Here is a 26850-nt window from a genome sequence, read left to right as displayed (position 1 = left end):
TTTTGACAAACTTGGAAATCACTGAAGCTTCATATGTTTGACTCAGTGGTTGAGATCCTGCCACAAAGGGAACAACTGGGAAAACAACTGGCATTTCTTCAAGGGAAACAAATTCATTTACTCCAATTTAGAAAGCCACCCACCGCCCCTACTAAAGTATCTGAATTCCTTGTCAGTTGTAAAACCGTGTTTACCTTCTACATAAAAACAACATCAACAGCAGCTTATGAAAGTGCCACGAGGTAGTTACCTGTGCACATGAGCCAGTCCATGTTAACAGGTGGAAAAAGAAAAACTCTTCCTCAGAGTGGCTTTTTTGGTTGTTTCCCTGTGCTCTGGTGTATTTTGTTACTTCAGGGATGAAGCCAGGGGCCACAGATTACACAAATGTTTTTAGAGAATCACTGACAGAGTTGAATATTCTTCTTCATTCTCCCCAGTAAAAAACAGGCAAGATGGAAAAAGAGTTACGTTGAACATGAAATCCTCATTACTTACGTGCTAAGGAGCCCTGAAGTAGATAAAATTCCTTTTCAAAGTTTATAATAGAAAAATTTTTTTAAAATCAGAGATAGGCATTTTGCAAAATGTCTTGGGTTTGTGTGAACCCTCAAATTTCTGAAAATAGATGACATTTCGACCCATTGTGTTACATACTGGTCTCTTTTGTTTCAGTTTTGAGTGTGTGTATGTACAGACAGAAGTATTCTGATTGAATCCTTTATCATTTAGCATTTGTTCTTGTAGAGAAGAAGGAGAAATCCCAACTCATTTTTAGAAGATAAAATATGGGTGAAGTAACAATTGTTACTGCAGGAAGGAAGGAGTAACAAGACTTCATTGGGAAGCAAGATGCCTTTGTGATAAAGGTGTCCATTTTTAGCACTGTTCTTAGCCACTGTGACCCTGGATAAATCCCTTACCTTGTCCAAAGCCTCAGATACGTCAGCTGTCAGAAGGAAACTTGGTGGATAGATTGAGACTAAATCCCACTTAAGGAAATTAAGTGGTGGAATAGCCTTATAAAAGAAGACTATGCAGGTAAACCTCAGCTTTTAGAGTCTGCACTTAGCCAGGCCATTATTAGGAAAAATACTTCATCTGTCCTAGAAGACTTTTTTCGTTTTGTTTTCTTCGAAGCCCCCCAGTGTCAGGTATTGTAGTATCTGTTCTGTTTTAATTGCTAAAGTGACAAGCCTAGTGCTGGTGCATGCTGCTTACCTTCTCCTTCCCAGCACTAGCTTCTGAAGGATGAGTGAGTGTTTAAGAATTTCTTTAAAGCCCAGCATTATCTTTTAGCAGCCTCTGCATGTTCATCACCTTTATGCACGGTAATCAGCAGAACAGGTTTCCCTACTGCAACAGAACTCTGTGTGAACCCAGTAATTTCTCAAATCTGATAGGTACAGAAAAGAATGTGGCTTTTCACTTCCTGTCCCTTCCTCCAACCCCAAACCAAAGAGAAGCATGCTTTCTGGTGACATTTATTCACATAGATGTTCTCACAGCTCTTTCTTCTCTTGAGGCTGGGTTGACTTTGAGAGTATCAGTCAGTGTCATTTTACAACAGCCTACCATTTTTTATTCTGTGAGTTTGGAAATCAACAATAAAGACTCAGGAAACTCTAAGAGTTGTTGCTTTTCTTCTAGTAAAGTTGAAGGATATCTATGCTATATCGTTTCAGGCAAGTGCCTACGTGATCTTCACACATATCACCCATATTATTCAGGAAAGGGTAATTTGGACTGGACTGATTTCTGGTGTTCCAGAAGCCACAGTATGTATTCTCCAGGAGGAATGAGTGCAATGAGCAAAGCAGTAGGGACCACAATAGGGAAGGCCATATAAAAATCTGGCTTCATGACTGACTATGATCACACTGCAGGACGTGTCATCCACTTGCTCGCTACACCACGGGTCTCTTTCTATAGCTTTCACAGTTGATGGGGTACACACTGCACACACACTTACAGGTGACTCCGCAGACGTAAGTGTTTGTATAGCTCTGAAACCTTGGATATATTACGGGGGTTTTTTAACTGCCACTTTTTAATTAGAAATCTCTCCTTGTTTCAGCTGTCAAACTGTGAAAGTCCTCTCACTACTGTGCATAATTCCTGTTAACCAGATGTTTGATAGCTCAGTCATAACAAATGGAAGGTACTTGTCCTAACCTGACTGGCATTCTCTCCTGAGGTGAAGCATGTGTGGAGCAGTCTGCTAAATAATAGTCTTATCAATAAGATGCACTTGGCTTTTTGCTTTTGTTGTCATACCATTTACCATATGGTAAAAAACCAGTTATATAAGGCTCCCTGCCTTTTCAGAGTAGAGATTTGACTCCGCGGAGTTTTAATGAGAAGTTTCCTTTCTTATGTGTGATTTCTACATTGCAAGGAATTAGGTCGTTTTTTTTCTAATTATAATCTCCAGCATACAGGTTGTGGGAAGCCATATTTGTAGTGTCACCTCCAGAGGTTTTTATTCTTATTTAAAAGCACTTGAAAGAAATAATTGAAACATAAAAGTCTTCTGTTTTTACTCATGTCCAATCACATTTTCTGTTAATTATTTTAAAGGTATTTCCTACATAAAACACATAAATACCAACTGGAGTGTATTACTGTTTATTCAAGTAGAAGTGGTTTTCGGAGCTTTATTTTTTGTTTATTGTGGCTTTCTTTAGTATTCAGTATTAACAAGTTTCAGGACTAAAATAGAGGCGTGAGTCCCTTTCAGTATGTAATAGCATGGGAGTTCCTTAATGAAAAAGTTAAAGTGTACAGATAAGGAGTTAAGAAGAAAGGAGGAGTCTCAGAGTCAGTTAAACAAAAAAAGGGGGGAGGAGGGTGTTTGATAAGATCCTGAGATAGTACATCAGAGATAGCACAGACATGAAAGATTTTATTTTGTGGTATCTTTCTGTGAGGTGGGAAGTATGTTATTGTTTTGAAGTAATTAATTAGAACAATATATGTATTGGGGGGGGCAGTACATTTTAGGGGAAAAGGAGAACCTTGAAGGGGGTTTAGGAAAGAATACCAATCTGAATAAGGAGCAGTCAGATGGCATTTATGAGGAAAGATTAAAGGACTTGAAATTAACTGAGAACTGTTTTCAAGAATATGAAGGAAAAATTTTAAAAGCCTGCCCCACAAAAAGTTCCATGACGGAGAAAATAAAACTCTGAAAGAGATGTTTAGTTTATATAGGAGGAACAATGGCTAGAATTTCAAGTTTGTTATCCATTGCAACATGCTATACACAGAAGTGTAGAATCCCCCTCCTTCAAGATCATTGAGGTAGTTATTTGCAATCTTGTGTAAATGGACCAAATCACTACACTAAGGATCGAGTCTGTTTTCTTAGATCATATAAATCTTTTCTTTGTATTTATGTTTTTATTGAAGTTTAGTTGACATACAATGTTAAGTTAGTTTCAATTGTACAACATAGTGATTCAGCAGCTCTATACATTGCTATCCTCACCACAATTGTAGCTCCCATCTGCTAACCACACTACGCCTATTACAACACCGGGAACTATATTCCCTGTGTTGTACTTTTTATCCCTGTGGCTGACCTATTGTATCCCACTTGCCCTCACCCCTCCCATCTGGCAACCATCAGTTTGTTCTCTGTCTTTATGGCTCTGTTTCTGCTTTTTTGAGTCTTTGGGTTTTGATTTGTTTTTTTAAAGATTTATTTATTTATTTGATGCAGAGAGAGCAAGCAAGCACAAACAGGGGGAGTGGCAGACAGAGGGACTGGGAGAAGCAGGCTCCCCACAGAGCAGGGAGCCAGACACAGGGCTCTATCTCAGGACCCTGGGATCATGACCTAAGTTGAAGGCAGATGCTTAACCAGCTGAGCCACCCAGGCACCCCTGTTTTGTGTTTTTGTTTTGTTTTTTTTTTTTTAAAGATTTTATTTATTTATTTGACAGAGAGAGATCACAAGTAGGCAGAGAGGCAGGCAGAGAGGGAGAGAGAGGAGGAAGCAGACTCCCTGCCGAGCAGAGAACCCGATGCGGGACTCGATCCCAGGACCCTGAAATCATGACCTGAGCCGAAGGCAGCGGCTTAACCCACTGAGCCACCCAGGCACCCTGTTTTGTGTTTTTGATTCCCAAATATAAGTGAAATCACACAGTACTTATTTTTCTCTTTTTCTTCTTAGCTCAATGTCTTCTAGATCCATCCATGTTGTTGCAGATGTCAAGCTCTCATTTTTTTATGGCCGAGGAATAATCCATCGTGCATGTGTGTATATAAATACATACCCAATTTTATTATCTGTTAGTGGACCCTTGGGTTGCTTCCCTATCTTACCTTAGCTATTATAAATAATGGTGTGGTAAACATACAAGAACATATCTCTTTTTGAAATAGTGTTTTTGTTTTCTTTGGGTAAATACCCAGTAGTGGAATTACTGGATTATATGGAATTTCTATTTTTTGTTTTTTAAGAACCTCCATACTGTTTTCCCCAGTGGCTGTAACCAATTTACATTCCACCAAACAGTTCATGAGGGTTCCTTTTTCTCCACATCCTCACCAGTGCTTGTTATTTTTGTCTTTTTGATTCTAGCTAATCTGACAGGTGTAAGGTAGTATCTTTTTGTAGTTTAGATTCGTATTTCCTTGATGATTGTGATGTTGAGCATCTTTTCATCTGCCTGTTGGCCATCTGTAGTTCTTCTTCATAAGGATTTGTCTTTAGGTCCTCTGCCCCATATGTAAATCAGATTGTCTGTTTTGTTTTTGGTGTTGAGTTGTATAAGTTCTTCATATGTTTTGAATATTAACCTTTTATCAGTATAACATAATAATATAACCTTTGCATAATATAATATAATATAACCTTTGCAAATATCTTCTCCCATTCAGTAGATTGCCTTTTAGATTTTTGCATCCATGTTCATCAGACATACTGGCCTGTACATTTCTTTTTATTTAGTGTCTTTGTCTAGTTTTGGTAGTGGGGTAAAGCTGGCTTCATAGAATGAATTTGGAAGTTTTCTTTCTTCCTGTTTTTTGGAATCATTTGAAATGAGTACTTACTAACTCTTATTTAAATGTTTGTAGAATTCACCTGTAAAGCTACCTAGTCCTGGACTTTCGTTACTGGGAGATTTCTGATTACTCCATTTAGTTTTGTTACTAGTAATTAGTGTGTTCACATTTCGAATTTCTTCCACTTTTTTGGAAGATTGTATATTTCTAGAAAATTATCCATTTCTTCAAGGTTGTCTCATTTATTGGCATATAATTTTTCATACCAGCTTCTTAAAATCCTTTGTATTTCCATGTTGTCCATTTTTCTCATTCATTCCTGATTTTACTTATTCGAGTCTTTTTTCTTTTGATGAATCTGGCTGGAGGATTATCAATTTTATTTATATTTTCATAGATGCATGTCTTAGTTTCCATTGATTCTTTTTTCTTTTTTTTTTTCTTTTTTTTTTTTTAAGTCTCAATTTCATTTAATCCTGCTCTGGTCTTTATTTATTGTCTCCTTCCTTCTACTAATTCTGGGCTTCATTTAGTTTTCTTTTCCTAATTCTTTTAGGGCTAAGGTTTGATTGTTTGAGATTTTTCTTGTGTCTTGGTAGCCCTGTATCACTGTAAACTTCCCTCTTAGAACTGCTTTTGTTGCATTCCAAAGACTTTGGACCATTGTGTTTTCATTTCCATTCATCTTCCTGTATTTTTTAATTTCCTCTTTGATTTCTTGGTTGACCTGTTTGTTGTTTAGGAGCCTGTTGTTTATCCTCCCCTATGTTTGTGGTCTTTCCAGACTTTTTTTTTCTGGTATTTGAGTCCTGGTTTCATAGGATTGTGGTTGGAAAAGATGCTTGATATAACTGAAATCTTTAATTAACTTATTGAGATTCACTTTATGGCTTAACATGTGATCTGTTCTGGAGAGTGTTCTGTGTGCACTTGGAAAGAATGTATATTCAGCTGCTTTGGAATGAAATATTCTAGGTATATCTCTTAAGTCCATCTGGTCTAATGTATCATTCCAAGCCACTGTTTCCTTATTGATTTTCTGTCTGGATGATTTACCCATTGCTGTAAGTGTAATGTTAAAGTCCTCTGCTGTTACTGTATTACTGTTATTTTCTCCCTTTATGTCTGTTAATATTTGCTTTATTTAGGTGTTCCTGTGTTGGGTGCATAGACATCTACCATTGTTATATCCTTTAGTTGGATTGATCCCTTTATCACCGTGTAATCCCCTTTGTCTCTTACTACAGTAAGAGACTTTGTCTTAAAGTCTCTTTTGTATAGGTACTCCTTTCTTGGCTTTTTTTTTTGCACTTTCATTTGCATTTTTCCATCCCTTTCAGTCTGTTTGTGTCTTTTGATCAGAGAGAGGTGTCTCCTGTAGGCAGCATAATAGATGGGGTTTTTTAATCCAATCAGTCACCCTGTGTCTTTTGATTGGAGCATTAGAACATATACATTTAAAGTTGATAGGTATGGACTTACTGCCATTTTGTTAATTGTTTTCTGGTGGTTTTTATAGTTCTTTGCTGTCCATTCTTTTAAATCTCTTCCCTTGTGATTGATGGCTTTCTTTAGTTTTAGGCTTGGATTCCTTTAAATTTCTGTGAATCTTTTAAAGGATTTAGGTTTGTGGTTACCGTGAGGTTCATATATAACATCCTAATTATATAGTGATTTGAATTAACTTGATGGTTGCTTAAGTTCAAACTCACTCTGAAAGTACTGCATTTTTCCTGTTCATGTTTTATGTATATGTCATATTTTACATCTTTTTTACTTTCTGAGTCCCTTAATTTAAATATAATTGATTTTACGTTTTTAAAAAAATTATAATTCCAGAATAGTTAATATGCATTGTTTTGTCAGTTTCAGGTATATAATAGCAATTCAGCAATTCCATACATTACTCAATGCTCATCACAGTAAATGTACTCTTAATCTCCCTCATCTATTTTACCCATGTCCCCTCTGGTAACCCTCTCTTTGTTCTTAACAGTTAAGATTCTATTTTGGGGGGCTGTCTCTTTTTTCCTCCCCTTTGTTCATTTGTTTTCTTTATTAAATACTATGTATGAGTGAAATCATATGGTAGTTGTCTTTCTCTGACTGGCTTATTTTGCTTGGCACTAAACTCTAGATCCATCCATGTTGATGTAAATGGCAAGATTTCATTTTTACGGGTGAGTAATATTCTACTGTGTGTGTGTACCACATTTTCTTTATCCATTCATCTATAGATGGACACTTGGGATGCTTCCATATCTTGGTTATTGTAAATAATGCTGCAGTAAACATAAGGGTGTATGTATCCCTTCAAATTAGTGTTTTCATAATCTTTGGGTAAGTACTAGTAGTGCAATTACTGGATCATAGGGTAGTTCTGTTTTTAAGTTTTTGAGGAACCTCCATACTGTTTTCCACAGTGGCTACACCAGTTTGCATTCCCACTAAGAGCACACAAGGGATCCTTTTTGTTCACATCTTCATCAGAACTTGTTTTTTGAGTTTTTTATTTTAGCCATCTGCCAAGTGTGAGATGATATCTCATTGTGGTTATTTGCATTTCCCTGATGAGTGATGTTGAGCATCTTTTCATAGGTCTGTTGGTCATCTAAATGTCTTTTTTAGAGAAATGTCTGCTGATTTTATTACTTTTGTCTTCTAATATGCATACTAGCTTCTTCAGTGATTGACCTATTAACTTTATGTTTACTTATGAGGTTTTTTCTTTTCATAATTTCCTAATTATGACTTATCTTTTTTTGCTTAGAGAAGTCTTTTTAACATATCTTGTAACGCTGGTTTAGTTGTGGTAAACTCTTTAACTTTTGTCTGGGAGATTCTATAATTCTGAATACCCTTGCTAGTTGGAATATTATTGGTTATAGGTTTTTCCTTTCAGCCCTTTGACTATATCCTACCACTTCCTTCTGGCTTGCAAAAATTCTACTGAAAAATCAGCTCATAGCTTCATGGAGTTTTCCTTACACGTAACTAGATGCTTTTCTGTTGCTACTTTTAAGATACTTTATCTTTACTCTGACATTTTAGTTATCAAGTAGCTTGGTGTAGATATCCTTGGGTTCATCTTGTTGGGGCCTCTCTGTGCCTCCTGGACCTAGATGTCTGTCTCTTTCCCCAAGTTAGGGAAATTTTTAGATATTATTTCTTCAAATTTTCTGCCCTCTTCCTTTTTCTGGGACCTCTATCAAGTGAATGTTAATACACTTGATGTTGTCCTAAGGATCTCTTAACCTATGCTCATTTTTAAAAATCCTTTCAGGATTTTGCTCTTCAGCTTAGACCCTTTTCATCACCCTGTTTTCTACATTGCTGATCCTTTCTTCTGTATCTTCTCATCTACTGTTGATTCCCTGTAGTATATTTTTCATTTCAGTTACATTATTCTTCAACTGGTTGGTTCTTTATACCTTTTTTTTTTAAAGATTTTATTTATTTATTTGACAGAGAGAAATCACAAGTAGATGGAGAGGCAGGCAGAGAGAGAGAGGGAAGCGGGCTCCCTGCTGAGCAGAGAGCCCGATGCGGGACTCGATCCCAGGACCCTGAGATCATGACCTGAGCCGAAGGCAGCGGCTTAACCCACTGAGCCACCCAGGCACCCCTCTTTATACTTTTTTATCTTTGTTGAAGTTCTGAGTTTATCCACTCAAGTCCAGTAAGCATCTTTATGACTATTACTTTGAGTTCTTTATCATGTAAATTGCTAGGCTCTCTTTATTTTTCTGAAATTTTGCTTTCTTCTTTTGAAGCCTATTCCTCTATCTCATTTTGTTTAGTTTTCTGTGTTTATGTAAATTACACAGAACAGCTATTTCTCTTAGACTTGAGGTAATGACCATGTGTAGGAATATGTACAATGTAGACTGTTCCTGTGACTTTAGCTGGCTGGTTGAATCCATAACAGGTGTAGGCTGGGAGTCCTGGTGTGTCCTAGCCATGAAGCATCCTGGTGGGATGGCTGGAGCCAAAGTGGGCAGCAGGCGGTGGAAGTGGGGCATCCTGGCAAGGTGGAAGGAGCTGAAGCATAACCAGGTGGTCCTTGGGTACTGCATGCAGGGGGCACTATGCCAGAACAGCTGGAACCAAAGTGGCTTTGGGCTAGGAGTCACAGGGTGCTCCGTGTAGAGTGCACTTTGATGGGACAGCAGGAGCTGAAGTAGGTGTGGGCCCAGGGATCCCAAGGCACTCCATGCAGGGAGTACCCTGACAGGATGGCTGGAGCTAAGACAGATGCCATCCAGGAGGGCTCAGGGCTCTGCGCACTTGGGGCACCCTGGCAGGTTAGTTGCTGCTGAAGCAGGTTTGGGTTGGGAGGCCCTGGGCCACTCGGTACAGTTGGTGCACTGGTGAGTCATCTAGAGCTGAAGTGAACAGGTACGGGCCTAGGATGCCACATGATGATTAGGCCTGTGTTACTTGGCAAGACAGGTGGAGCTATAGTGGGTGCTGTCTAGGGGTGGTTCATTGTGTACTGCACTGGGGCTACCTTAGGGAGACCGCTTGAGCTCTAGCAAGTGTGGGTTGGAGGGCCACCTGTAGGGGCAGCTGGTTTTGGTGGAGTAGGGGGCTTGGCTTACCAGGGAGGTGGCTAGGGTACCCAGACCCTGCTTTTATCTTCTATGAAGGGGAGGAGGGGAACCATGGCCCTCACCAGCATCTTAGATGCTAGTGTGTGCAAGCAGCTCCCTGGCCTTTTGGAAGATGCCCTAGGGCTCATTCCATTATCTCCAGTTGTTCTTTTAATCTACAGCCTTTTTTCCTGTGCAGCAAGGCAGCTGGGGCTAGTGTGGTCTAAGGCACTGAGGCTCACTAAAGCAGCAGCCAGCTTGGATTCCTGTACCCTGCTCCTGTCTGCTGTCAGGGTGGACAGAAAATAGAAACAGTGATGCTGGCCAGTACCTGGGACCCAGGGAGAGTGTTTGAGCAGCTCCCTGCCATTTTTCAGATGCCCTGTAGCTGGTTCCTTTATATTTTAGATGCCCTTTAAAGTGCATCTTTTTCTTCTGTGCCACAAGGGCTGAGCTGTACTTCTGGTCCCTTGGTACTTATTATCTTCCCCACTGCACTTGGCAAGATTGCGGGGGGGTGGGGGTGGATTCCTGTTAACTATGTCTCCATCTCTCCAACCTTTCTCTGCATGGTCCCTCGATTCCTGTTCAGTCAGTCCTCAGTTCTACAGGGGGAATTGCTCAACATGTAGGTGTGGATTCACTGTGTTGTGGAGGAGGTGAGCTGAGGGTCTTTCTAAGTCAATGTGTTCCCTCCTTCTTCTTTATAAACGAAACTTTTAGGGGTCTATGAACACATAATGAAGTTATAATAGAAAAATTTTAACCTTATAAGTTTGCTAGAGAAGTATCACTGTTCTTAAAATACTATATAACCCTGGCACTTGATAGAATGATTCTTAAAAGCTGTTTCTTAATCCTCTCATTTTCTATTCTCATATGGGCACATAGGTTGAGAAATCTAGTTATAACTATTTACTTATAATTTGAGGGTTAAATTTTAAAACATACTAATGGCACTTTGAGAGGTAACTGAGACTTTGTTTTCATAAAAGAACCAAATACTAGTCTCTTTGAAAGTCAGCGGGCGCCTGTGTGGCTCAGTGGGTTAAAGCCTCTGCCTTCAGCTCGAGTCATGGTCCCGAGGTCCTGGGATCGAGCGCCAGGTTGGGCTCTCTGCTCGGCGGGGAGCCTGCTTCCCTCTCTCTCTGCTTGCCCCTCTGCCTACTTGTGATTTCTGTCAAGTAAATAAATAAAATCTAAAAAAAAAAAAAGTCAGAAATTGTTTTGGATGTGCCACTGACTTCTGGGTTTTATTTTAGCTTTAGTTATCCAGTCCTCAGTAACTTTGGTCTTATTGCGGGGAAAGAGCAACTATATTTGTGTGAGAAATGCCAGAGTTGACTTCTGGGTTCCACCTTCACTATAGGAAGATGCCTCAGGAAAAGCTGGCCACAAATGCCTAAGTTTGCTCAAGTGCCCAGATTGGGCTTGGCATTGGAAAGCTTGTGTTATCCTGTTGCCTAAAGACCTTTGGAGAATACCTGCAGATAAAGCCCATTAAAATGTCAAAACCTGGTATTGCATTCTCCAACTGTAAAGAAATACAAGAGAGGTGGGGAAGCAATACACTGCAGTGGATTTCCCATGTAGAACTCTGGATTTCACTGGGCTGTTAGAGTCACCTAGTCTCCAGTTCTTGCTAAGATACCTTGAGGGATAGAGAACTTACCACCTCCTCCAAGTCCCAGCTATCTTTAGACAATGTGACAAATATTTCCTTTTACTTCTGCTTTCTATATAAGATGGCTCAGCAAGAAAGCAATTTCTGAAAAAGTAACATCTCTTCCACACTTACTACCGTGGAGTTGCTTTACTCTGATTCCTTGAGTCAGAGGTTTATTTTATTTATATTTGATGTGCCTGGTGGCAGTGTCCAGTGTTAAGAAAGTGCCTGGAGGACCTTCGTGGTAAGTATTATTTGAGGACAAAAGAATTTTCTCCCCAAAAGCTTTCCAGAAATATAACCTGCAAAGGCTCTGTGAAGCATGTTCTCTGGAGATTATACATAACCTATACTACTTATTATATGTAGTTATATATAGTCTATGGAAAGTAATGGTCTTAATCTTTGATTAGTAAGCATGACTTTTAAAAAGTGAATAATGTCATTTCATTGAAAATTACTTTTGAGACTATTATATGCAATCAATTGTGAGGGTATTTACTGGAAGTGACTTGGGAAAGAAGCTGAGTGTTCTTTAAAACATTGTATTAAGTGCCTTATAAGATGTAATTCACCTATTTAGTGTTTTAGAAATAAAAATGTTAAACAGGATTACCTTTTAGATGAAACCTTATCATGTATTTTTTTTTATTCAGGTGATATAAACATTCTCTCTGGTTTTAAAGTAGTTCTCACCGCTAAGCTTCTTTCCACAGCTTCTTTTTCCGAAGTAGAAAGACTTCATTTTCATTTCTGAGAACTTGGTAGCTTTTCCTGACATAATGAAGAACATGTTATAGATTCGGGCTTTTAGGTTCCTTTCCAACTTAAGAATATGTTTGATCTTTCATTCTTTTCCAGAGATTTCTCCTCTGCCTTTATTACTGAACCCCTTCTGTCTCTGGGAATTTTGCTAAATCAGAAAGACTTCATCTCTCTGCTGTGACAAAAAATCCCCTCTGCTGTGTAAAACACAGGAGCTTCTTAGTCCTCCTTATTTCATGGATATGCATTTAATATCTTTGGTCTTTTCAGACTGACCCCAATTCTTGGCATTCAGAAGCATTCTCAGGAGAATGTCGTGTTTACACAGTTTATAGAGACTTTGCTTGAAGAATTACATTTAAAGAATGAAGACCTTGAAAACTTAACCAACATATTTAAAACCAGCTGTTAACCACGGAGTGGTGAGTTGGATTGTGTTTTGTTTTTTCATTTGTTGCCTGTTTGGAATCTTTTTTCATATTCAGAATTTTTAAAACCAAGTATAGATCTCAAGATGTCCTCAGTTTGCTAAAGAAGAACTTACTATCCCTTAGTCCTCAGTTGCCCTATCCCTGTGTGTCCTCTCTTGTTACTCTCTGCCCCTCTCTTCTGCCAGCTTCACACTCGAACCTAGACCATGCTTCATGTGCCATCTTACTGGTTGAAGTAAATTGCTCTTTCCTGGGAAGAAACCTCACTACTGCAGCCATTCACTGAGAACGTCCTCACCCAATTCCCTCTTTGAGGAAACCATCCCCAACCCATTCACTACTTCAGTCATCTCCTGAGCAGATAACTAGGTGAATGTCTAATTTCCACTGTTGAATCCTAACGCTGTTCCCCGACACACAGCCCTCCCCTCATCTCCCAGCTTCTTGCCTCTTCCACAAGTACCAGAGTGTCCCCTTCCTCAGGCTGCCTTCGGCATACCTCTCTCTCCCTTTCCTCCACTTACTTCTCACTTTGCGCTCTCAGGTGCTCAGATAGTTACTGATTTAATGTTATGATTGAAGACATTCAGCTGAAACTACAAGTGAAACCCTCCCAGGAACATTTTCTTTTTTTAAACTTTCAATTTCTCAAGTTATACAAACTTGTTATAAAAATTGAACAATACAGAAGTGCATAGGTAATTTAGAAAAGGAGAATCCACCTCTTACTCTGCCTCCAATCCTGTCTACTTTACAGAAACACATTTGATATACATCATTTTATGTTTTGTAAAAACAGAACCAAAACACTCTTCAAGCACATTTTTAAATATATGAGAAGGATTTTTCACGGAAGAATTTTGGCAGGGAAAAAAGAACAGCATCCCTTTATTGAACATGCTCAAAAATTGAATGTTAGGAGTCAGCACTGTCCTTGCCTCTCTATTTATACTCACTGACTTTTTCATATGACCCTGTTCGCCCAAGAACCTTGTAAAACAAAAGCTTTTGCTTAGGGAATGGGCTTAGACTGGCCTGTGTAGCCATCAATTTAGAGGCCCTTCTAAGAATATAGTGGAGTTGGAGTTTGTTTTATTGAGCTTCAGATACAGAAAATTGATCTAAAAAAAAAAAATGCCTTAACCAGAGGTCCTTCCAGATCTGCTTTAATAGTACCAAGTAAGAATCATTTTAATTAACATATTTAAAAACTTGTATGTAAACTGATGTTGAAAGTCCTCAAAAGTACTTTCACACCAGATGTTTTAAGTGGACTTAACATTTCCTCTATGATCACTTTTTACTTACCACAAATAAACAATGTAAATCATCAAAGGTAAGCCTTTGCCAAACCTTCATCAAAATTATAAGGGATTCTTAATAATTGAGCCCTCGTACATAATTTTCCCTATGAGAAAAAGAGATAGCTGAGAGTAGGTAGATCAGTTTTTTTTTTTTTTAAAGATTTTATTTATTTATTTGTCAGAGAGAGAGAGAGAGCGAGAGCGAGCACAGGCAGACAGAGTGGCAGGCAGAGTCAGAGGGAGAAGCAGGCTCCCTGCGGAGCAAGGAGCCTGATGTGGGACTCGATCCCAGGACGCTGGGATCATGACCTAAGCTGAAGGCAGCTGCTTAACCAACTGAGCCACCCAGGCGTCCCCAAAGACTTTTTTTTTAAAAATCTCACATTTTCTATGAGTCAGGACTCAGTTTAGCTCTGGGCTTCAGGCTCACAGTCTCATGAGTCTGCAGTGAAGCTATCTGAGAAGGCTACAATGTCGTCTGAAGGCCCAACTAGAGGAAGATCCCCTTCTAAGGTCACTCTTTTCATTGTTGGCAGGACTTACCTGCTCACAGGCTGGTGCCCTCAGGGCCTCAGTGTCTCACTGGCTGTCATCCAGGGACCTCTACATAGTGTACCCCATACTTGTCATGTGCCTTACCCTCATAGTGAGCAAGATGGAAGCCACACCTTTTTGTAACCAATCTCAGAAGTGACATGCCATCACTTTTTTCATGACAAGTTAGAAATTAATCACTAGGTCCATCCCACATTCAGGGTGAAAGGACTGCATAATGGCATGAATACTAGAGATAATCATTGGTGGCCAAGTGGCAAAATTGTTCAGGAGTTCCCAGCTTTGTATGTTGTATATTCCAGTGTCTTGGTAAGAGTCTTGAACTTCACATTAATTGAGGGCACCCCTGAACCAGTGCATGTGCCCATGGGATTGCTATAAACTAACCCAATCATCCTGACTAGGGAGGGGGGAGAGAGGAGGATTTTCTTTCTTTCTTTTTTTTTTTTTTTAGATTTTATTTTTTGACAGAGAGATATCACATGTAGGTGGAGAGGCAGGCAGAGAGAGAGGAAAGGAAGCAGGCTCCCTGCTGAGCAGAGAGCCTGACCCGGGGCTTGATCTCAGGACCCTGGGATTGTGACCCGACCTGAAGGCAGAGGCTTTAACCCACTGAGCCACCCAGGTGCCCCAAGGAGAGGATTTTCTTACTGACCTAGACCCATCATAGCCTTCCCTCAAGCTGAATGTGAGTTGGGTCTATTCCATATAAACCACTATTGCTGCATAATGAGGAAAAAATGCAGTGTGTACTGGGAAGACAACAACAGTGTTCCCAAAAGCTAGTAAAATATTTTAGATGTTTTATTCAAACTGTCTTTTTCGCTTCACAGGTATAATCCATGAAGACCAAATAGAAGATGAACTTCTATTCATCATTTCTGGAATTCTAGCCATAGTAATGTTCTGGTGATAACGGGTAACTAGCTTTGTTCCAAGAAAGACCTTTACCTCCTTAGATTTCAGCCGCCTGGTTCCCAGTCCCTAACTGTACAGTGGCTTCCCCTAGATAGAGGAGAACCACTTTTCCAACAAGGATAACCAAGTCCTTGCATCCCTAGCTGTAAGACATAGTATTTCTATTTAATTGAAAAATGAAAAATGAAGTCGTAAGTTGAAACTTCAATAAATATTGGCCTTATTTTTTTCCTGGATGATTCCAGCCATTATATTGGTTGGCGAAACATTTGAGAACATTCCTATTTTGACATCACAATCTAAACTGTAGATTCTAAACAGTAAAAGGTTCAATAAATGCAATGTAAGATGAAGCCCTTTGAAAGTCTAATCATTATTCTTTTAAAGAAACTGCTATAAAATAGTCCTGAACAATGTGGTTAATCTTACAAGTCTAAAACAGGAAAATTCCACAATTTTCTGGACTTGAAAAAAAAGGAAACTGTAGTTTGTTTTCAGAGTTTACACAGCTATTTCAAAATGTCTGTCATCATGCAAGCTACAGAGCAGTTAAGGTAAGGGGGAGGGGGACTCAGACAATTTGGGAAGCTTTACTGGAGGGCCAAGAAACGAAATAAGAATCAGATCTACACTCTTGGACACTTGAGGAAGTGACAGCTGCTAGAAGTCTAACCATGGAAAGGGTCCAGAAAGCAGCCTTGTGGAATGGGGAGCTTAATAGATGAGAATCTACAAGTTCAGTAAGTCACAGACTACAATAGACAGAAATCAGTTGTTTTTGTATATTAGCAATGAAAAATTCAAAAAGCAAGAAAATTCCATTCAAAATAGCACCAGAAAGGATTTAGTATTTAGTAAATTTAACAAAAGAAGTATAAGATTTGTGGGGCTCCTGGGTGGCATAGTCAATTAAGCATCTAAATCTTGATTTCAGCTCACGTTCTGATCTCAGTGTCTTGAGATATGAGCCATTGGTCAGCTCACACGGAGTACGGCATCTGCTTGAGATTTGCTGTCCCTCTTCATCTGTCCCTCTGGCTCCTACTCTCTCTCAAATATTTTAAGGTGGTGGGGGGCACCTGGGTGGCTTAGTCCAGATAAGTAAGTGTCTGACTCAGTTTCTGCTCAGGTCATGGTCTCAGGGTTGAGAGATCAAGCCCCATGTTGGGCTCAGCACTCAGTGTGCAGTCTGCTTGAATATCTCTTTCCCTCTCCTTCTGCCTTCCTGCTTGTGTGCTCACTCTAAAATAAAAAATCCTTAAAAATAAATAAAAGTGTAAAACTTCAAAAAGAGTGAGAGGCGCCTGGGTGGCTCAGTTGGTTAAGCGTCTGCCTTCAGCTTGGATCCTGATCCCAGGGTTCTGGGATCAGGCCCCATTTCAGGCTGCCTGCTCAGCAGAAAGTCTGTTTCTCCCTCTCTGTCTATCTGCCACTCCTCTGCTCATACTCTCTCTCAAATAAAAAAAATAAACATCTTTTTAAAAAAAGTTGTATAGGGCGCCTGGGTGGCTCAGTGGGTTAAGCCGCTGCCTTCGGCTCAGGTCATGATCTCGGGGTCCTGGAATCGAGTCCCGCATTGGGCTCTCTGCTCAGCAGGGAGCCTGCTTCCCTCTCTCTCTCTCTCTCTCTGCCTGCCTCTCCATCTACTTGTGATTTCTCTCTGTCAGTAAATAAAAAAAATAAAAATAAAAATAAAAATAAAAAAAGTTGTATAATGAGGGGCGCCTCGGTGGCTCAGGGGGTTAAGGCCTCTGCCTTCGGCTCAGGTCATAGTCTCAGGGTCTTGGGATTGAGCCCTGCATCAGGCTCTCTGCTCAGTGGGGAGCCTGCTTCCTCCTCTCTCTCTGCCTGCCTCTCTGCTGACTTGTGATCTCTGTCTGTCAAATACATAAAATCTTAAAAAGAAAAGGAATAGTGTTAAAAAAATAAACAAAAGTTGTATAATGAATACTATGAAACAGAAACATTAAAGAAGGTGTAGAGATATTCCATGGTTATGAATTAGAAGTTTTGATTGTTAAGATGATAGTCCTCCCCACACTGCTAATAGATCACTGCAATCCCTCTCAAAATTCCAGTAGGCTTTTTTGAAATATTTCAAGCTGATACTAAAATTTCTAGGGAAATACAAAGGATTTCCAAAATATCCAAGACAGTTCTGAAAACACTTCCTGATCTCAAAACTTACTATAAAGCTATAGTAATCAATACAGTTTGATACTGATAGGCATAAAGATCAGTACAGCAGAGGTTCAGCTGGGAAGATGGCCAAGTAGGAGGATGTTAAGCTCTTCTTGCCCCATGGATATAAGTGGGTAACACATCAGTATAAACCCAAAAGATGACCTGAAGCCTGGCAAGATAAACCCCACAACTAAATAAATGGTAGACAAGAGGCCACATAGAAGAAGGTAGAAAGGGCCACAATGTGGTCTGGGAGCAAAGTGGACTAGGGCCATTCCCAGTGGGAAGGGAGCCTGTAGCACAAAGGACAGAAAACCAACTTTCACACTGGGGAGCCCATAAATGGGGAGGATGAATCCCCATAATACTTGCCTTTGAAAGTGAGAGGAGGCCAATTTCTTGAGTTCCTACAACCCAGGGGGACTTAAAAGGCTGGAATTTTTAAATCAGTGGCCTCAATTCCAGGAGAGCCTGGAGGGTATTAGGAAGCAGAGTTCCCGTGCCTAAAGAATCTGAACAGATGCAGCACAGAACCAGTAGTTCGAAAAACACCAGGGGTAGATGGGAAGGAGAAGGATTTGTTCATCTCAGAACATGGCCTGGAGAGAGGGATCACAGGAAGACCCATCCAGAAACAAAGGAGCTGACAGGTTCGATATCCCTCCATCCCCCACTGCCCCCCACATAAACAGTGGATGCCTGCAGGAATGATTGCAGCACCAACATTTATCACCTAACTTGGCTTACACAAAGCCCTACCCCTATACTTCTGTGAATCCACCCTTCCCAGTCACCGTCACCTTAGTCCAGTCACTGTGGGCCCCCTCTCTGAGAAGACTAGTAGAAACCTTGCCAACTTGCCAACACCACATCTGACTGGCACATTGTGCAGAAATTCCGATCTGGGAGCAGATCATTTCACTAGCAGACCACCACACATCTTGCTAAATGCTGCCCACAATAGGCAAACACAGCCTCTGCAGACAACCGGACTGAAGGAAAAAAAAAGAGGGCAAGGCAACAGTAGAGCACACACAACACCCATAGGAGACATTCCCTGAAGCACCAGGCCCCGGAGAACAACACTGCACCAAAAGACCTCTTCTATATGAGGCAATTATAGTTAAGAGCAAGAGAAGTAGCTGACTTTCCGAACACAAAGAAACAGACACAGGAAGTCAGACAAAACAAGGAGACAGAGGAATAGCTCTTAAATGAAAAAACAGGAACAAACCACAGCATGAGATCAAAGCAAAATATAAGTGATAGGCCTGATAAAAAATTTAAAGTATGATCATAAAGATACACTCTAGACCTTAGACAAGAATGGAAGACATCTGGGTGCCTGGGTGGCTCAGTGGGTTAAGCCGCTGCCTTCGGCTCAGGTCATGATCTCGGGATCCTGGGATCGAGTCCCGCATCGGGCTCTCTGCTCAGCGGGGAGCCTGCTTCCTCCTCTCTCTCTCCCTGCCTGCCTCTCTGCCTACTTGTGATCTCTCTCTGTCAAATAAATAAATAAAATCTTTAAAAAAAAAAAAAAAAAAAAGAATGGAAGACATCAGTGAGACCCTTAACACAGATAAAAAGGAACTAATGAGAGATGAACAACACAAATGAAATTTAAAATACACTTGATGCAACACATAGCAGGCTAGATAAAGCAGAGGAAATAAAAACAACGACTTGAAGACAGTAATAGAAAGTAACCATGCTGAACAAAAACAAGGAAAGAAAATTGTGCAGATTGAGAATAGGCTTAGAGAATTCAATGACTCCATTAGTGTAATAACATTTGCATTATAGGGATTGCAGAAGAGAGAAAGGGTGGCAGAAAATTTATTTAAATAATAGCTGAAAAATTCGCTACACATCCAGGAGGCACAGAAATCTCCCCCATACCCTACTAAATTCAACCCAAGGAATTCCACATCAGACACGTAGTAATTAAAATGGCAAAAAGTAGGAATAAGGAAAAAAAATTACAGCTTTTTCAGCAGAAACTTTTCAGGCCAGAAGGGGTAGTGGGATATATTCAAGATGCTGAAAGGGTAAAACCTAGAGCCAGAAATATTCTATCTAGCAAGGATGTTGTTCAGAATATAAGGAGAGATAAGAATTTCTCAAAAAAGGAGTTCATGACCACTACTAAACCAGCTCTATAAGAAATATTAATGGGGACTCTGAGTGGAAAGGGAAAACCTTAGGTTGAAAGCATGAAATGTAGGAAAATGCAAAAGCAGTAAAAATAAGCATTTCTCTTAAGGAAAAAAAAAAAAGTCTGTCAAGGCTGGTGACTGGGTGGCTCAGTCAGTAAGGGTCTGCCTTCAGCTCAGGTCATGATCCCAGGATCAAGCCCCACATTGGGCTCCCTGCTTAACATGAACCCTGCTTTTCCCTCTTCCACTTCCCCTGCTTGTGTTCCTTCTCTTGGTGTGTCTCTGTCAAATAAATAAATAAAATCTTTGGGGGGGAAAATCAGTCAAGGGATTCATACACACACAAAAAAGATGTAAAATATGATACCATATAACTGAAATTTGTAGGGGGAAAAGAGTAAAGAGTAAAGAATGTTTGAACTTAAGTGACCATCAACTGCTATATGCAGAAGATACCTAATGTTATCAAATAAAAAATAAAAAAAACAGTAACCAATATCAAAGAATAAAAAGAAAGGAAATCAAGTACATCACTGAAGAAAGCCAATAAACCATGAAAGCAAGGATCAGAGAAAATCTACAGAAACAACAAATAAGCAACAAATTGGCAATAATTACTTACCAATAATTACTTTGAACATAGTGACTAAACACTCCAAATCAAAAGGTATAGGGTGATAGAGTAGATTAAGGAAAAAAGAAAAAAAAAAGATCCATCTTTCTGCTGCCTATAAGAGACTTGTTTCAGAGTGAAAAACACCTGCATACTAAAGGTAAGGGGATGGAGATATATTTATCAAGCTAATGGATGTCAAAAGAAAACTGGAGTAGCAATACTTAAATCAGACAAAATAGGCTTTAAAATGAAGACTGTAACAAGAGACAAAGAAGGACACTATATACCAAGCAAAGGGATAATCCAACAAAAGGATACAATAATTGTACATATTTATGCACCCAAAACGGGAGCACCCAAATAAATAACAGGTATAACAAACACGAAGTAATTGATAGCAATATAATAACAATAAGGGACTTTAATACCTCACTCACACTGATGGACAGAACATCCAAACAGCAAATCAATAAGGAAACAATGACTTTGGCACACTGGACCAAATAGATTTTACAGACATATTCAGAATATGCCATCCTAGAAGAACAGAGTACACATTCTTTTCAAGTGCATATGGGATGTTCTCAAGTCTAGATCATATTGTTAGGCCGCAAAATAAGTCTCAACAACAACAATAAGAACAAAATAAAAAATAAAAGTCATATTGTGCATCTTTCCTACCACAACAGGATGGAAATCCATCACAAGAAAAAAATCTGGGAGAGAATACAAATACATGGAGGTTAAATAACATGCTACTAAACAGTGAATGGGTCAACCAAGAAGTCAATGAGAAAATCAAAAATTACATGGAAACAAATGAAAATGAAAACACAATAGTCAAAAATTTCTGGGATGGAGCAAAAGTGGTTCTAAGAGGGAAGTTTACAGAAATACATGCCTACCTCAAGAAGCAAGAAAACTCTCAAGCTACCTAACTTTAAACCTAAAGGAGCCAGAAAGAAACAACAAATGTAACCCCAAATAAGTAGAAGGAAGAAAATAATGAAGATTAGAGCAGAAATAAAATAGAAACTTAAAAAAAAAAAAAAATAGAGGGTGCCTGAGTGGCTCAGTGTGTTAAGCCTCTGCCTTCGGCTCAGGTCATGATCTCAGGGTCTTGGGATCGAGCCCTGCATCAGGCTCTCTGCTCTGCAGGGAGCCTGCTTCCTCGCTCTCTTTCTGCCTGCCTCTTTCCCTACTTGTGATCTCTCTGTCAAATAAACAAATAAAATCTGTTTAAAACAACAACAACGGGGCGCCTGGGTGGCTCAGTGGGTTAAGCCGCTGCCTTCAGCTCAGGTCATGATCTCAGGGTCCTGGGATCGAGTCCCGCATCGGGCTCTCTGCTCGGCAGGGAGCCTGCTTCCCTCTCTCTCTCTCTCTGCCTCTCCATCTACTTGTGATTTCTCTCTGTCAAATAAATAAATAAAATCTTTAAAAAAAAAATAAAAAATAAAAAATAAAAAAAAATAAAACAACAACAACAACAAAACAATAGAGCAGATCAATGAAACAAATGATTGGTTCTTTGAAAAGATCAACAAAATGGGTAACTTCAGCCAAACTCATTAAAAAAAGGGTGGGGGACCCAAGTAAACAAAATCACTAGTGAAAGTGGAGAAATAACCAACACCACAGAAATACAAACAATCATAACAGAATATTAAGAAAATCTAAATGCCAACAAAATGGACAACTTAGAAGAAATGGATAAATTCCTAGAAACCTATTTATGTTACCAAAACTAAAGCAGGAAGAAATAGAAAATTTGAACAAATGGACAGTAATTAAATTAAATCAGATAATCAAAACACTTCCAAAAATCAAAAGTCCAGGATCAGACAGCCTCATAGATGAATTCTACCAAACATTTAAAGAATTAATACATATCACTTTCAAACTCTTCCAAAAAATACTAGAGGAAGGAAAACTTCCAAATTCAGTCTATGAGGCCAAAACCAGATAAAGACACCACTAAATAAATAAATAAATAGATATGCCAGTATCACTCATGAATGTAGATGCAAAAATCCTCAACAAAATATTAGCAAACCCAATACAACAGTACATTTAAAAAAAAAAATCATTCACCACAGTCAAGTGAGATTTACTACAGGATGCAAGGCTGACTCAATATGTGCAAAACAATCAATGTGATAAATCAATAAGAGGATAAAAACCATATGATCATTTCAGTAGATGCAGGAAGAGCAACTGACAAACTACAATTCATTCATGATGGAAACTGTCTGCACAGCAGGTCTAGAGGGAACATACCTCAACATAATGGAGGCCATATGTGAAAAACCCACAGCCAGCATCATACTCGGTGGTAAAAAACAGAGCTTTTCCCTAAGATCAGGAATAAGATATGGATGTCCACTGTTACTTTTTTTTTTTTTTAAGATTTATTTTAGAAAGCATGCATGAGTGAACACCCAACAGTGTGGCAGGAGGAGAGGGAGAGAAACTTTAGCAGACCCCACACTGAGCACAGAGCTTGATGTGGGGCTCAATCCCATGATCCTGAGATCACCACCTTAGCTGAAACCAAGAGTCTGACCCCTAACTGACTGTGGCACTTAGGTGTTCTTCTCATTATTTTTATTCAATGTAGTACTGGAAGTCCTAGCCACAGCAACTCAATAACATAAATAAAAGGCATCCAAATTTGTAAGGAAGAAGTAAAAGTTTTACTCTGTAGATGACACAATAGTATATATAGAAAATCCTAAAGACTCCACCAAAAAACTACTAAAATGAAAATGTGAATTCAGTAAAGATACAGGATACAAAAACTAATGTACAGAAATCTGTTGCATTCTTTAATAATGAAACAGCAGAAAGAAATTAAGAAAACAATCCCATTTACAATTATACCAATAATTATAAACTATCAAAGAATAAACTTAATCAAAGAGGTAAAAGACCTGTATTTGGAAAACTAGAAAACATTTGTGATATTGAAGATGAAACAAAGAGGGGTGCCTGGGCGGCTCAGCCAGTTAAGCATCTGACATGGGCTCAGGTCATGATCCTAGGGTCCTGGGATTGAGCCCCAAATTGGACTTCCTGCTCAGTGGGGAGTTTGCTTCCCCCTCTGCCTCTGCTCCCACCCCTGCTCATGCTCATACATTCTCTGTCAAATAAATAAAATCTTAAAAAAAAAAAAAAGAGATCACACAAATGTAAAGACTATTCCATGCTAATGAATTGGAAGAACAAATATTGTTAAATGTCTACCTGGGTGGCTCAGTGGGTTAGGCCTCTGCCTTCGGCTCATGTCATGGTCTCAGGTTCCTGAGATTGAGCCCCGCATCTGGCTCTCTGTTCGGTGGGGAGCCTGCTTCCTCTTCTCTCTCTGCCTGCCTCTCTGCCTGCTTGTGATCTCTGTCAAACAAATAAAATCTTAAAAAAAAAAAATGTCTATAGTACCCAAAGCAATCTATATATTTCATACAATCTCTATCAAAATACTAATAGCATTTTTCACAGAACTAAAACAAACAATTCTAAAATTTATAGTGAACCACAAAAGACCTTGAACAGCCAAAGCAATCTTGAAAAATAAAAAACTAGGGCAACTGGGTGGCTCAGCTGGTTAAGCATCCGACTCTTGATTTTGGTTCAGGTCATGATCTCAGGGTCATGAGATTGAGGCCTGCGTCTCGCTCTGTGGTCAGTGGGCAGTCTACTTGAGATTCTCCCTCTCTTCTTGCTCTTCTTTGACCTCTCTCCAATAAAAAAAAATCTTTATCTTTTGTGTGTGTGTGTGTATTATGTTAGTCACCATACAATATATCATTAGTTTTTAATTAAGGAGGGCACTGGGGGTTATAGGTAAAAAACAAAAACAAAAACAAAAAAAACTTTGAAAAAATTGGATGTATCACAATTCCAGATTTTGCTATACTGCAAAGTGGTACTAATTTAAACAGTATGGTGCTGGCACAAAAATGGACACATAGATCAATGGGATGGAACAGAAAACTCAGAAAAAGACCCACAATTCTATGGTCAATTAATCTTCCACCAAGGAGAAATAAATGTGCAGTGAGAAAAACATAGTCTCTTCAACAAATGATGCTGAGAAAACTGGATAGCCACATGCTAAAGATGGAAACTGGACCACTTCTTACACCATGCACAAAAGTAAACTTATAAATGGATTAAAGACTTAAATGTGAGACCTGAAACCATAAAAATCCTAGATGAGGGGATAGGCAGTAATGTCTCTGACTATATAGGTCTCCTGAGGCAAGGGAAATAAAAACAAGAACTACTGGGATGACATCAACATGAAGTTTCTGGTGGTGAAGGAAACAATCAAGAAAACTAAATGGCAACTATTGAAGATGAGAGGATACCTGCGAATGACATATGCAGTACAGTTTTAGTACCCAAAATATATAAAGAACTAATACAACTCAATACCCACAGAACAAATAATCCAAGTAAAAAATGAGTAGAACATATGAACTGACATTTCTCCAAAGACATCCACATGGCCAAAAGACACATGAAAAGATGCTCAGCAGCACTCATCATAAGCAACATACAAATCAAAACCACGATGAAGTATCACCCCACATCTGTCAAAATGATAAACATCAAAAACACAAGAAACAACAAGTGTTGGCAAGGGTGTGGAGAAAAATGAACTCTCCTGCACTGTTGGTAGGAAAGCAAACTGGTGCAGACACTATCGAAAACAGTATGGAGGGAGGAGTCAAGATGGCGGAGAAGTAGCAGGCTGAGACTGCTTCAGCTAGCCAGAGATCAGCTAGATAGCTTATCTAAAGATTGCAAACACCTGAAAATCCATCGGCAGATCGAAGAGAAGAACAGCAACAATTCTGGAAACAGAAAAACAACCACTTTCTGAAAGGTAGGACCGGCGGAGAAGTGAATCCAAAGCGACGGGAAGATAGACCCCGGGGGGAGGGGCCAGCTCCCGGCAAGCGGCGGAGCAACGGCGCACAAAATCAGGACTTTTAAAAGTCTGTTCCGCTGAGGGACATCGCTCCAGAGGCTAAACCAGGGCGAAGCCCACGCGGGTTCAGCGTGGCCTCAGGTCCCGCAGGGTCACAGAAGGATCAGGGGTGTCTGAGTGTCGCAGACCTTGCGGGTATTGGAACGGGAAAGCCGGCTACAGAGACAGAGCCGACAGTAAGCTCACAGCTCGGTGTTACCTTGAACTGGTCGCAGGCTCGGAGAGCTCGGAGCTCGGCCAGAGGTCAGGCAGACGGGAGTAACTGGGCGCTGTTTTCTGAGGGCGCACTGAGGAGTGCGGCCCTGGGCTCTCGGCTCCTCTGGGCCGGAGACCAGGAGGCCGCCATTTGTATTCCCGTCCTCCGGAACTCTACGGAAAGCGCTCAGGGAACAAAAGCTCCTGAAAGCAAACCCGAGTGGATTACTCACCCCGGCCCCTGATAAGGGCGGTGTAATTCCGCCTGGGGCAAAGACACTTGAGAATCACTACAACAGGCCCCTCCCCCAGAAGATCAACAAGAAATCCAGCCGAGACCAAGTTCACCTACCAAGGAGTGCGGTTTCAATACCAAGGAGAGCAGCAGAATTCCAGAGGAGGAGAAAGCCAAGCACAGAACTCATGGCTTTTTCCCTGTGATTTTTTTTTAGTCTTGCAGTTAATTTAATTTTTTTCCTTTTCATTTTTTGTTTTTTTTTTTTTTTTCTCGCCTTCGGGTAAAAATTTTTTTTTTTTAACTGTTACCTTTTTCTAACGATTTTTTACTAGTTTATCTAATATATATATTTTTTCTTTTTTACATTTTTCTTAGGTGTTTTCCTTTTTTTTAAAATTCTTTTCTTTTCTTTTTTTTTTTTTTTCTTTTTTGTTTTTTTTTCTTTCTTCCTTTTTTGAACCTCTTTTTATCCCCTTTCTCCCCCCTCACGATTTTGGATCTCTTCTAATTTGGTTAAAGCATTTTTTCCTGGGGTTGTTGCCACCCTTTTAGTATTTTACTTGCCCCTTCATATACTCTTATCTGGACAAAATGACAAGACGGAAAAATTCAACACAAAAAAAAGAACAAGAGGCAGTACCGAAGGCTAGGGACCTAATCAATACAGACATTGGTAATATGTCAGATCTAGAGTTCAGAATGACAATTCTCAAGGTTCTAGCCGGGCTCGAAAAAGGCATGGAAGATATTAGAGAAACCCTCTCGAGAGATATAAAAGCCCTTTCTGGAGAAATAAAAGAACTAAAATCTAACCAAGTTGATAAAAAAAGCTATTAATGAAGTGCAATCAAAAATGGAGGCTCTCACTGCTAGGATAAATGAGGCAGAAGAAAGAATTAGTGATATAGAAGACCAAATGACAGAGAATAAAGAAGCTGAGCAAAAGAGGGACAAACAGCTACTGGACCACGAGGGGAGAATTCGAGAGATAAGTGACACCATAAGACGAAACAACATTAGAATAATTGGGATTCCAGAAGAAGAAGAAAGAGAGAGGGGAGCAGAAGGTATACTGGAGAGAATTATTGGGGAGAATTTCCCCAATATGGCAAAGGGAACAAGCATCAAAATTCAGGAGGTTCAGAGAACACCCCTCAAAATCAATAGGAATAGGCCCACACCCCGTCACCTAATAGTAAAATTTACAAGTCTCAGTGA

At 39.7% G+C, this 26850-nt stretch overlaps 1 protein-coding gene and 1 long non-coding RNA gene across 4 annotated transcripts in view; one reads left to right on the top strand and one right to left on the bottom strand.

The window, feature by feature from the left end:
- RPAP2 (RNA polymerase II associated protein 2) overlaps positions 1-15600 on the top strand; it is an 82109-nt gene extending 66509 nt beyond the window's left edge. The window contains exons 12-14 of one of the 3 annotated variants that reach the window (XR_004289839.1): positions 12310-12461; positions 12656-12839; positions 15163-15600. Coding sequence is in view for 2 of the 3 variants with exons in the window: in XM_032361271.1 (XP_032217162.1) it covers positions 12310-12451 (142 nt within the window). In the remaining variant the exon portion in view is untranslated. The remainder of the gene's footprint in view (positions 1-12309; positions 12462-12655; positions 12840-15162) is intronic. The other 2 variants (XM_032361271.1, XM_032361273.1) reach the window with 2 other exon arrangements.
- On the bottom strand, positions 8407-10544 carry LOC116600872. Its single transcript, XR_004289842.1, has 2 exons — positions 8652-10544; positions 8407-8447 (listed from the first exon to the last, which is right to left on the bottom strand). It is a non-coding gene; the product is annotated as an uncharacterized LOC116600872 (long non-coding RNA).
- Positions 15601-26850: the final 11250 nt, after the last annotated feature.

Source organism: Mustela erminea, chromosome 10, assembly GCF_009829155.1.
Source record: "Mustela erminea isolate mMusErm1 chromosome 10, mMusErm1.Pri, whole genome shotgun sequence".
Taxonomy (NCBI): Eukaryota; Metazoa; Chordata; class Mammalia; order Carnivora; family Mustelidae; genus Mustela; species Mustela erminea.
This window is presented reverse-complemented; position numbering and strand designations above follow the sequence as displayed.